At 35.8% G+C, this 13,134-nt stretch overlaps 1 protein-coding gene across 2 annotated transcripts in view; it reads left to right on the forward strand.

The window, feature by feature from the left end:
• Nucleotides 1-13,134, forward strand: part of LOC123533077 (DBH-like monooxygenase protein 1) — a 32,119-nt gene that overhangs the window by 6,268 nt on the left and 12,717 nt on the right. Inside the window, exons 2-5 of one of the 2 annotated variants that reach the window (XM_053519747.1) lie at nucleotides 6,551-6,753; nucleotides 10,678-10,810; nucleotides 11,191-11,289; nucleotides 11,727-11,906. In XM_053519747.1, coding sequence (XP_053375722.1) covers nucleotides 6,745-6,753; nucleotides 10,678-10,810; nucleotides 11,191-11,289; nucleotides 11,727-11,906 — 421 coding nt within the window. In that variant the 5' untranslated portion in view covers nucleotides 6,551-6,744. The remainder of the gene's footprint in view (nucleotides 1-6,550; nucleotides 6,754-10,677; nucleotides 10,811-11,190; nucleotides 11,290-11,726; nucleotides 11,907-13,134) is intronic. The other variant, XM_045314697.2, reaches the window with a different exon arrangement.

Raw genomic sequence — 13,134 nt, forward strand, 5'->3', positions numbered from 1 at the left:
ATTTACCCAAGGGGTGGTCTCAGACACTTTACATGAACCTTAAGGTCTTTTTCGTGTCCGGTTCGTAACTTTGCCATTCATCAAGAGGTTTTGAAATTACTTAGCATTAATGTTTATCATAATGAGACGACGTGTCATGGGCAAGACCCATATCCTTAGCTCCAAGATCAAGGTAAGACTTAGAGTTCAAATGTGAACAGGGTCTGTTTATGTGTCCGGTCCATGAAGGGATTTTGAAATATATTGGCATAAATGGTAACCATAATCAGACAATGTGTCATGAACAAGACCCAGATCCCTTGCTCCAAGTTCAAGGTAATACTTAGAAGTTATAAGTTATTAGGATGACGGGGTAGTGAAACAACTTGGCATAAATGTGTACCATATTGAGGCAATGTGTTACGTGCAAGACCTAGACCCCTAGCTCCAGGATCAAGTTTACACTTAGAAGTCAAGTCAAAGGTTAATAGGGTCTGTTTCATGTCCAGTTCGTAACTCTGTCATTCATCAAGGAATTTCGAAATTTTTTGGCATAAATATTCCTCATAACGTGTCACGCATAACAACCAGACCACTAGCTCTAAGGTCAAGGTCATATTTAGAGGTTAACGGTTTACATGGTGTGTTTCTTGTCTTCCATCGATGAAGAGATTTTAAAATTACATGGCATAAATGTTCCCTATATTGGAATGACGTGTTAGACACAAGCCGAAGACCCATAGCTTCAAAGTCAAAGTCACAATTAGAAGACAAATGCTAACATTGTATGTTTCTTGTCCAGTCAATTACTCTGCCATTCATCAAAAATTACTTGTCACAATTCTTCCATATGATGAGTTGGTGTGTCATACTCAAGACCCAGATATAGCTCCAAGGTCAAGATTACCTTCGGAGAGCCTTTTTTATCTGGTCCAAAAATAAGTCATACCTAAACTATTCTGGCATATTTTGCTTAGACAACTGTAGCATTCTTGTCCCCCCAAGTACGATACTTCGGAGGCGTTTGTCACTAATAGTGCCAGCTCTTGTTTGAGCTTCAATTCTAAATGCTTAGTATATTTTGAGAGTTATTTATACTTGTATTTTTCGCTATAAAATGTCAATGTCAGTAGTGGCTGTTGTCAAGTACCTTAAAGACACGTCACAAAATAACTGTAATTTTTTGTATTTACCATTCTGGCTTAAGTACATCTCCTATTATGCTACGCTTAGGATCTGAAGACGTGCTATTGATAACCTAGTTCTGACGACCTTTCCGCTAGCCAATCAGAAGGCTTACTGACAACATTTTGTAAGTTTTCAAAATCTATATTTAGCCTGGTTTTTTTGTTTGTTTGTTTTTTCTTTTTTCATATTTACAATTCTTATGACTACGCCCTCGTGTTTTGAGAGAAATCATAGCCATGGTACGGACTTGGTCACGTAAAGTGTCAGTTAGCCAGTTAGCTCAGCCGGTAGGGAGCTTGCCCTGTAAGCCCGGGTTTGAGCCCCGGGCTAACTTTATATTTTTCTTACTCTTTGACAGTCGACGCTGTTTTGATGTTTCAGCTGAATGCTTGTTGAAGCAAGTTCTCTGATTGGTTCAAATAAAAATAGATTTGCGAAAATAAAAATTGCAATATTGGAAATCCAAAATATACAGAAGACGAATGTGAATGGGTCATTCTCAGATCTTCGTTTAGAAGATCAAGTACTTTAGTCAGATTGTTGTATTTCCATGTCAGATGGTAATAATCACATTTTGTATGGAGAAATGAGAAATAACAAGTACCTAGTTACAATTTGACAGCAACAGATATAAGGCTAAGACAATGTATTTAATATCTAAATATATTATTCAATTAATGTAGTAGTATGTACGATACTTCATTTATTAAGGCGAGTTTAGACCACACTTTGTTTCTATAGTGTATGATTGTTTATTCTATGTTTATAAAACTATACTGAGAAGAGAAAGGCTGAATAAGTTTGCAGATGAAGTTGTGAAAACAGGGCATAGATTGCCCACCTGTCATCTTGTAGAATAATTGTATTATACCAGTATTATCACAATTATTTGCACAAGGTTCATGTGGGAGGAAAAAGTAGACCACGTGTATTGGTGGGTCTTTAATACTTCCAATGCCGTAACTACGTTGAGGCACACACCGAGGCAGCTGCCTCGGTGTTTTTTAAGCAACTTTAGTTTTTTTTTTGGTAACATTTGATATATCTATGAAATTCACAATTTCTGTTTTCGCTCTAAACAAAATAGATATACATTGTATTTGATACAAATATCTAACATGATTTGTCTCATATTTTCTCTGTTTTCATGACATGTTCAATAGAGAAATACTCGGTCTAGCAGATCTAGTCTATATATTCAATGAGGCAAATTTATTTTTGTAACTGCTGGATATTTCTTTTGTAATGACTGTATTTATTTCTTTGTCCATTTTAGAATTTTGTGTACTGTGTCCCATTAAGAAATGCCCGAGACCGCAATTTATGTTTGAAACTCATGGGAATTGGTTAGAATGTTTGTCTTGATGACTTCTTGGTCAAGTTCTAATCTTAGTCATGTGGGATAAAAAACTAGGTCATTTGGCCAAATCAAAGAAAAAGCTTGCTTACACTCTAGAGGCCACGTTTGTGACCATATCTTCATGAAATTTGGTTTGCCTTGATGATCTCTAGGTCAAATTTCGAATCTGGGTCATAGGGTTCAAAAACTAGGTCACCTGTTAAAATAAAAGGAAAACTTGTGTATGCAATAGGGGCTGCATTTTTGTTTTGAAGTGCATGAAACTTTGTCAAAATGTTTGTCTGCACGAAATCTCGGATGGACTTTTATCTTGGTCATGTGGTCAGCAGGTCAAATCAGAGAATTAGCTTGTTTACACTCTAGGGGCCAAATTTTTTTATTCTATCGTAATAAAACTTGGTCAGAATGGTTTTTATTATAAAGCCGAAGATAATTTTGAATCTGGGTCACATTGGGTAAAAAACTAGGTCACTCGGTCAAATCAAAGGAAAAGCTTGTATACACTCAGATGCCACTTTTTTGCTCCAATCTTCCCGAAACTTTGTCAGAATGTTTGTTTTTATGGAATCTTGGACAAGCACGAAGCTGGGTCATGTGGGATCAAAAAGTAGGTCACTAGATCAAATTAAAGAAAATGCTTGTTTTCACTCAAGAGGCCACATTTTTGGTCCAACCTAAATGAAAATTGGTCAGAATATTTGTCTCCATGGAATCACTAGGTCAAACATGTTTACACTGTTATGATGTGTTTCTCAGGTTAGCGACATAGGGCAGTCTTGGCCCTTTTGATTGTACTGACTTACAGAAGAGACAATGAGTTCTTTTTTTGTGTGGTGGTAGAATCAACAGCTTCACATATTTCCCTCCAAGCATTTCTCATGTAAGCATTTAATTTTGTACTTTTTCTTGTGAATCACATAACGTTTTGCTAACAAGTTCATGTTTTAACTGGCTTTAAAAACAAACCATTTTCTTATGAAACTTAACAACTTCTGAGCCCATTACCTGTTCTCCGATTCATCAGTCTAGTATGGTAAACCTGTCAACCTGAGTTGCTCAGATTCATTTGTCTGAAATGACTGAAATGCATAGTTTTGCGTTATTGAATTTCCACATTTCTCTAAGAGGGTCCAGAAGCCAACCTCTACTTTTACTCAAGTTACACAGATGAGTAACTGGTGCATATGCGTACATTTTAACCTGATTTGCTAAAATGTTTTGTAAGAGATGGCGTAAATGTCCCATTTTATCTTGTATCAATTCAAAATTTCCCGGGGAGGACCCTGGACCCCCATCCTTACTCAAGTTATGCAAGCGAGTACATGTGTGCATTTCAACCTGACTCTCTCAAATTCTTTATCGGAGATGTCTTAAAATGGATTTTGTCTTTAATAATTTCAAAATTTCTTGGGGAGGACCATTGAAATCCCATATTTACCTTTATTCCAATTATTCAGGCGAACCTTTTTACCTTATTTGCTCAGATTGTTTTCGAAGGTTGCTGTATAATTTCAAAATAATTAATTTCTTGGGGAGGACCCCGATTCCAACCCTGCACGTGAACTCCAATTATGCAGGCGTGTAGTGTGTACATTTTACTCTAATGAGCTCAGATTTTTGTCAGAAATCGCTTGAAACTAATAGCGTTGTATTGTATTGTGTCAAAACTTTTTAAGGAGGACCGCTCCAATATTGTAGACGTGCTGTGTGTACATTTCAAAACCGTTTTGTGCAGATTTTTTTTTATCTGAAATAACTTAAAACACACAATTTTTATGCCCCCGAAGGGAGGCATATTAGTTTTCAACTGTCCGTCCGTTCGTTAGTTCGTTAGTTTGTTTGTTCGTTCGTTCGTTCGTCACAACGTTAACTTTTTGCATGAAGGCACTTTACTCGCAAACCACTGCACCAAGGACCTTCAAACTTCACATGCTGATAGTACTCATTGAGTATACCATCCCTACTGACTTTGGAATCACCAGGTCAAAGGTCAAGGTCACAGAAGCCAACGTTAACTTTTTGCATGAAGGCACTTTACTCGCAAACCACTGCACCTAGGACCTTCAATCTTCACATGCTGATAGTACTTATTGAGTACACTACCTCTACTGTCTTTGAGGTCACCAAATTAAAGGTCAAGGTCACAGAAGCCAACGTTAACTTTTTGCATGAAGGTACTTTACTCGCGAACCACTGCATCCAGGACCTTCAAACTTCACATGCTGATAGTACTTATTAAGTACACTATCCCTATTGACTTTGGAGTCACCAGGTCAAAGGTCAAGGTCACAGGGGCCAGCGTTATCTTTTTGCATGAAGGCACTTTACTCTCGAACCACTGCACCCAGGACCTTCAAACTTCACATGCTGATAGTACTTATTGAGTACACCACTCCTACTGACTTTGGGGTCACCAGGTCAAAGGTCAAGGTCACAGGGGCCAACGTTATCTTTTTGCATGAAGACACTTTACTAGCAAACCACTGCATCCAGGACCTTCAAACTTCACATGCTGATAGTACTTATTGAGTACACTATCTCTACTGACTTTGGGGTCACCAGGTCAAAGGTCACAGGGGCTAACGTTATCTTTTTGCACGAAGGCACTTTACTCGCGAACCACTGCACCCAGGACCTTCAAACTTCACATGCTGATAGTACTTATTGAGTACACCACCCCTACTGACTTTAGGATCACCAGGTCAAAGGTCAAGGTCACCAGGTCAAAGGTCAAGGTGCTGCGGGGGCATTTGTCACCATTAGTGACAGCTCTTGTTTTCTCGCAGAATTTCAAAATATTTCTCAGGATGGGCCCCTGACTGTAACCCTACCTTAACATATGCCACAACTCCATGTGCTTTTTATAGTTGTAGAAAAATGTTCAAATCAATTGTTGAGTTGTAAAAGTGTAGTCTGTATCTAAGCCCATATATGCAGCACTATAGCGTAGTCACACCCGTGATCGTATAGTTACTAACAACAAGTTCTGTTACAAGGTTTACTATAACTTTTATTCTTACTTCATGTTTACTCAGACAAAAAAAAATCAGAAAAAAAAAATATTACAAATCTATAGATCAATTTTATGCATCGAGGCGTGTCTGCACTTTTAGCTCATAACAATACTGCGGTAAACACCGAGGAAAGCGGATAAGTCACGCTTCACTAATTGACGTTGAATTATAGGAACACAAATTTTTATAGCACATATATCTTGGGGCCTCGAAATTTGATCTCGTCCAAAGGACTTACAGTAAAACATCTTTGAATGGCATTTAAGTTATAATTTCCATCTACTTTGGTGGCATGGCGGATATTACACATCACGCATTAGTTAGAATATTGATTAGACAGACATCATATATATCACGTCTGAATTAACATATTACTAAAGAGTTATAAATTAGGAATTTAAACGCATGTGATAAAGAATATTACAGAAATGTTGATAAGGAACGTGATGTAGCACTAATATAACATCTGTTGTTTACAACAAATTACATGTATAACTTTCAGACAAAATTGAAATGCAATATAGATGTTATACATGTCGACGACCCTGAATAAGAAGGGCGTTAGTGTTATTTTCGCCCTTTCATGAATTATATATTTTTTGAAACTACATAACAAGGGGCACAATCCTATTAAAATATAATATATTTTACAAACTGCTGTATTGACCAAATTCACCAATAATGAAAGGGCGTAAGTAAAAACATTTTTCAGAATCATAGTAATACAAAGGCGTATCTGCACTTAAATGTTATACCAGAAAGTGCCACTTACATCCTTCTGTTACTTCTATAGAATTAGAAGGGCATATCTGTCATAGACAGGTTTTTCCGTTTTGCCGAAAACTATGATTTTCCACTTACGCCCTTCTAATTCTGAGGCGTCGAGTGTATACGATTAGAATGGACATCAAATGTAAATAAAATCAGTTACAAAACAATATTTTATAAACACATGAAAATACAAACATGTAACTATGTTACAACTCTTCTGCCTCGGTGTTTTTTTCAGGGCTGGTTACGGCACTGACTTCTTATTTCTTGAATACCGATGGATAAAGATAAATGCTATAGCCTATAATTGACGGTTAATGCGAATACGATAATGTTACACACCGATAGCCACACGAGAACTTCGTGCAGATAAAGACTTGCCACAGTTCGCTACTGCGAAAATCTAAAGTGGTAATATTGGACTGGGAATTCATGGCATGCGTAAGTTACGGATACAGTAAAACATTCTATGGTTTAGATTGCATCTTTAATGCTTCAAGAAGAGGTTTTTATGAAAGAAACAAGACAGAGGTCAATCTGCGCAGAAATACATATACGTTACTGGGAAAGCATTTCAAAAATAAAATTCGGGTATTAACAGCACGTGAATTGCCTTGTTTGCACACGATTTTTCTCCTGTTAATACATGGGCGGATCCAGTGAAAAAAGTAGTATTTATGCAAGAATATATTTATACACATATCATTATGTTCTAAATTTTAGCTTCCTTTCTGTTTTCACTTTCCTCGTGACTGAAGTTAAATATTTATTTACGCTTTCAACATATCCAGTAGATTTTGATTTATCCAGTATTTACCTAAAATCGCAAATGCATTGATAGTACCAGCCTTTAATAAATAAATGCCTAGCTGAATTAAAATACGTATAAAGTGGTGTCTTTACATGCAAGCATTAAATTACATAACACGTATATACACATGTACCGTAGTAAAGAAACATGGTAGCACGTTCATATTGTAACAGAAATATTAACTTTAAGCTCGTGCCACCTCCGGTAGAATTAGCGAGTTTATCTATTACTATTTTCTCTTTGATCGTGCAATAATGGGACGCTTGTGTGGAGGGTGCGGGGGGCAATTAGCTTTTAACCACACCCAACACACGCACACAACTTAAGGGTCTGGCTTCCCATGCTCTATTTTTCCATGCCCTGAATGATGTTTCATTGATGTTTTATCGTCTGAAACGCCACTTAATATGAATATGTAAAATTACGGTTCCACGGGGTTTGATTGTATTTCGTAATGAAAAGCATTCACTGTCTAAAAATAATTGAATATACATTGTCTTGCAAAAAAAGAAAAAGAAAACAATGGGTGAGACAAACAGTTGAGGTTTTTCGCCAAAAATATTGTTTAAACTCACTAGAGGTATTTTAGTCTCAGACAGTTTTAAGGCGGTGGCCTGGTGTATTCCCTGTTCATGTATGCTGTGTTTGTTACTTCAATGATATTATTGTCAACATCGTGATTTTTATACATGAACATAGCGTGCACGTGTATACATTTACACGTGTACTTATTCCTTATTAATAGGTTACATTCTACCAATTCAATTCCTTATTTATTTCATATTAATAACAAAACATTCAGACCTCATTTTCAGCACTTTACAGCATTTCAGTGATATGAAAACCATATATGTTCATTTAGTATAACATGTCTTCTTATCAAAAATAGAAAAATATTGACATGTTATGTTGTATATAAGAAAAATAATCTGTTCTGACAAACATCACCCTCTAAAAATGCCCCCATGAAAACAGCCGTTAAGCAATTACGCGTAGGTAGACATTTTTCGCAGAGAATAAAACTTATTCCAAGAAATTTACAATGAAAATGGTCTAGATCTATTCTCAATACTATAAGCAATAAACATAAGCCAAAAATTTAACTGTCACCTCCTCGTGTCACTAATTATACCAGATTTCATCCATAGCATGGAACTACATTTTGGACTACTTCACATGTAACATTGAGTAGTCACTTCCGGTTTGGTGTAATCCGTCCTTAAAGGAAAATTTTTCATATTCAAAATGTGTTATTTTCACTTCAATTGTACCAGTAACCTAAATGCATGAAAAAATACCAGTTTCAGTTTGATACAATCAATTTTCAAGGTTTTATTACTTTTTCAGTAACGTATGCTAGCGCGCCAAATTTCCTGGAAAAAAACTGTCGCGACATCATTTTTGACCACTTTTCCATGCTTAAGCTTATTTTTGCCATATTTTATCAAGTTTTACCATAAACTGCACTCAAATCACACACTGTTACTGTAAAATATACCCAAACTCACCCCTGACACCTAAAACTTACCAATATTTAGTCAATAAATATGCATTTTTTGAAAAAAATACACCCAAAACAGTGATTTTGAAATATTTTTAGTTTTTCTTCTTTTTCTCTGCTAAATTGCACAGAAATTGTCATTTTCTATCATAATCTGGCCAAACTTGCCTATTTACAGCCACATCTAAACAAGTTTCAATTTTTACCCCTGCACAACTTATAGCTTACATTCTATCAATTCAATTCCTTATTTATTTCATATTAATAACAAAACATTCAGACCTCATTTTCAGCACTTTACAGCATTTCAATGATATGAAAACCATATATGGTCATTTAGTATAACATGTCTTCTTATTAAAAATAGAGAAATATTGACATGTTATGATGTATATAAGAAAAATAATCTGTTCTGACAAACATCACCCTCTAAAAATGCCCCCATGAAAACAGCCGTTTAGCAATTACGCGTAGGTAGACATTTTTCGCAGAGAATAAAACTTATTCCAAGAAATTTACAATGAAAATGGTCTAGATCTATTCTCAATACTATAAGCAATAAACATAAGCCAAAAATTTAACTGTCACCTCCTCATGTCACTAATTATACCAGATTTCATCCATAGCATGGAACTACATTTTGGACTACTTCACATGTAACACTGAGTAGTCACTTCCGGTTTGGTGTAATCCGTCCTATTAAAGTCTTATTCTTATGTAACAACAATATTTAACAATAAAAATTGCAAGACCTTTTAAGATGGGATCGTAAGAGACACCAACATATGCAAAATCAAAATTATCTAATCTGAAGTCTAGTGCTAATCCTGATTTAATTTCTATCATTCGTAAGGCTAAATTCTACTGTATGAATATAATACAAAAGATGAGAGGCAATATTAGGAAAACGCTGATCTAGGGTAAAATTACTAGCACCATTTTCTCAAGCTCTTCAAAGTCTCAAAATAGAATACAAAAGTACAGAATTGCACCATTAATAGAACCCCCAGGCTGAACACTTCCAAATAATTATACAAAGGCGAATCCTAGAAGAAACTGGTATCACATACATACTAAGCAATTGCTTAAGAACTTGTAAATATGTGCGCTTAATTTAATTGAAAAAAAGAAACACCTGAGTATTGAGTATTAAGTATCTGAGTATTGTTGTGTGGGTAGCTGCGTTCTTTGAAAATGACATTTTCTGTTGGGCATGTGTTCTTGTTGTTTAGGTGGTTTAGCATGGAAACACTTGTTTATGCGCCCATGTTAGGTTTAACCTTGACTAAACTCAGATGTCAGTCAGTCGAAAAAATAGAGCGCCAAGCTGGCTAACAAATGATGTCAGTGCTTCTACTCTGCAAAGCACACGTCCTTCTTTGAAATGATAACAAGAAGCACTTAATTGGTTCTCTGATATAATTATAAGCTAAAGCATCTGCTACCACACTAGTAACGATATGGCTTAAAATCTTATATCAGCCTCCCCACCCCCGACAAAACCAAAAAATAATATCAATTCCAAATAAAAAAAAATATGTATTTAGCACTTGTTTCGTACAAAAGTGTATTTAAGGACCGGCACTGCATTAATAATTTAATTTTAAATAAACTTAAAGGGTGTGAAGTCAAATTTAAGCCTATAGCTAGAAGATATGCGTTTTAATAAGTCACATTTAATAAAAATGAAATTCTGTTAATACTTAACGTATTAATAGAATTTCATTTTTATTAAATGTGACTTATTAAAACGCATATCTTCTAGCTATAGGCTTAAATTTGACATTCTATTAATGTTATATAAAATGTAAATGAACTTGCATGGGACCAGTGTTGTTTGGCTGGCCCCGAATCATTGAGTCCATTCAATATATCTGAACTACAGAACTCAGTTTGAAGCGGTGCTAGTGCGCATGAGCAGTGTTGCATGTCTGATAACCTCTCACAAAGACCGAGTCTGCTATCATTTTTCTTGGCTGTATTTTACCCTTTCGAAGGATCTTGTAGATTTTATTGTTTACATTCAAACGATAATTTTGATCCGCTTTCACAGACCTGGACTGAGGAACTCTGCAGAATGGACTCTGATGGTGATGGAAAGACAAATGGAGAAGAACTCGGCGACCCCAACTGTAACTGGAGTAAAGGGGCTACACCACAAACCAGCCTAGGACTGTCACATCCTGGTATGATAGTTGAAGATGTCTTGTCGCAAGTTATTATAAACGGAATCACGTCAACACTGTCTTTCTAAAACCAGCAACAGTATTTATTAATCATTTCATGAATTGATAAACCGATCATTAATTAATCATCGAATAATATGGAAGTGTATTGTAGTTATTTCTAGAATACTAGTAGTAGATCTACACGTTTATCAAATAAAACATAAAAGTATATCAGCTTTATTATGAAACAAATAGGGCCTCATTAGTTAATATAACAACGATTTCTCTAAAATGAAATATGAGGTTAAGAGCCAAGACTTTTAGGGAAGAAACACGTTCTAGCATCATTGGTCATAGTTGTTATCTCTTATAATATCAAAAGTAATTCTATCTTTCAGGTATATGCGAGCCACTAGGGTCCTCTGCATGCCAGGGGAAAACCGACTTTGTTGATTGCACTACCGAAGATTTCCAGTGCAATGCACTTTCAGATCCTGGTCAGAAAACACATATCATTACCTTATAACCTTTTAAGTTCATATATTAAACTAGAAAATGAAAACTGCATGTGATACTACTATGATTACAATTTTATTTGTTACAAGACATTTGGTGCATCAAAATGTACCGTGACCAGAAATTATACTGCTTTAAAAGCTCAACGTCTTTATGCTATTAATCAAAATATATGGACGATTCCTAAAACTACACTTTTCTGATAATTCTTTACAACATCGTATATAAATTACAACGACATTTTTCTTCTGTTGAATACAGAAGCACAGTTTATACATTAATCCGTGACTGATAACAATTTTGTGAAAAAGGAAGCAGTAAAGTTTAATAAATAAATCAAAAAAGGATTTAACGTAAGAACTTTGAAAAATTCAACTTTACAATTTTACTGACCAAAAGATGTTTATACATTTTACAGACATTGTGAGTCACACTGTCAGACTTTCTGAGTCAGACGTTCCGGCACAGGAGACAACGTACATGTGTCAGGTGCTAGATGTTCCTGCAGATAAAGACTACCACCTCGTGGCGGCTGAACCTTACATTGATAACGTGAACGTCATGCATCATATCATAGTGTACGGATGTAGTGATAAAGGTAAGTCATGCATCATATCATAGACTACGGATGTAAAGACAAAGTGAGTCGTGCATCATATCATAGACTACGGATATAATGACAAAGGTGAGTCATGCATCATATCATAGACTACGAATGTAATGGCAAGGTGAGCCATACATCATACCATAGACTACGGATGTGATGACAAAATTGAGCCATGCATCAAGTCATAGACTACGAATGTGATGACAAAGGTGAGCCATGCGTCATATCATAGACTACGGATGTAATGATAAAGGTAAGCCATGCATCATATTACAGACTACGGATGTAATGACAAAGGATAGCCATGTATCATATCATATTGTACGGATGTATTGACAAACGTGAGCCATGCATCATATCATAGACTACGGGTGTAATGATAAAGGTGAGTCATGCATCATATCATAGACTACGGATGTTATTATAAAGGCGAGTCATGCAGAATATTATAGTGTACGGATGTAACTGTAAAGGTAAGTCTTATCTTATGAACGAAAATGATGCTCTGGCTGTGTGTTAATGTAATAGTATGAGAAAATTATTATTAGGATCTTACAAGCCTGATTGTGTAAGACCCGGTTTTCCCCCCAACCCGAGGGACGGCGTGGAATGGAAGATCCAAGCGCTAGCAATGATTTTTATCTACGCTGTCTTGACGGTTGGGAAACACCGTTTGTGTCGTCAAATTGTGATGTCATTATGCGCATAATGTGGCTTATCTTTTCCCGAGGGATCTTCTTCCCGAATAACAAAAATCTTTCCCCAAAATGAAGTCTTTCCCCAAAATGAAGACAAAGGCAGAAAAAAATATGTACGCACGTACATGTATAGCTCGGTGTAAAAGTTTAAATATGAGCATACACTTACTTGTGAAAAATGTTGTACGATTCGAAGTATGAGCGTACGTTCACTTATAACATGGTGATCTAATTTTATGCCAATGTAAATATGAGACACGGTCACCCTTATACTTTTATCATAGACTACGAATGTAATTTAGACCGTATAATCACTTACAGCTTGGTACAAACAATGAGGTGTGTCAATTTTTTATTTGTATCATATAGTATACGAATTAATTACGGGCATGGATGGGGCTTATAATAATTACACGTTAGTGTGGTAATTAAGGCAAGATTACTTCATTTCCTGCTAGCGTTATGTAGACTACACTAACCATAATAAGGTTTGCGATTAATGCTTGTACGTGTAGAATTTG

Source organism: Mercenaria mercenaria, chromosome 12, assembly GCF_021730395.1.
Source record: "Mercenaria mercenaria strain notata chromosome 12, MADL_Memer_1, whole genome shotgun sequence".
NCBI classification, from domain to species: Eukaryota; Metazoa; Mollusca; class Bivalvia; order Venerida; family Veneridae; genus Mercenaria; species Mercenaria mercenaria.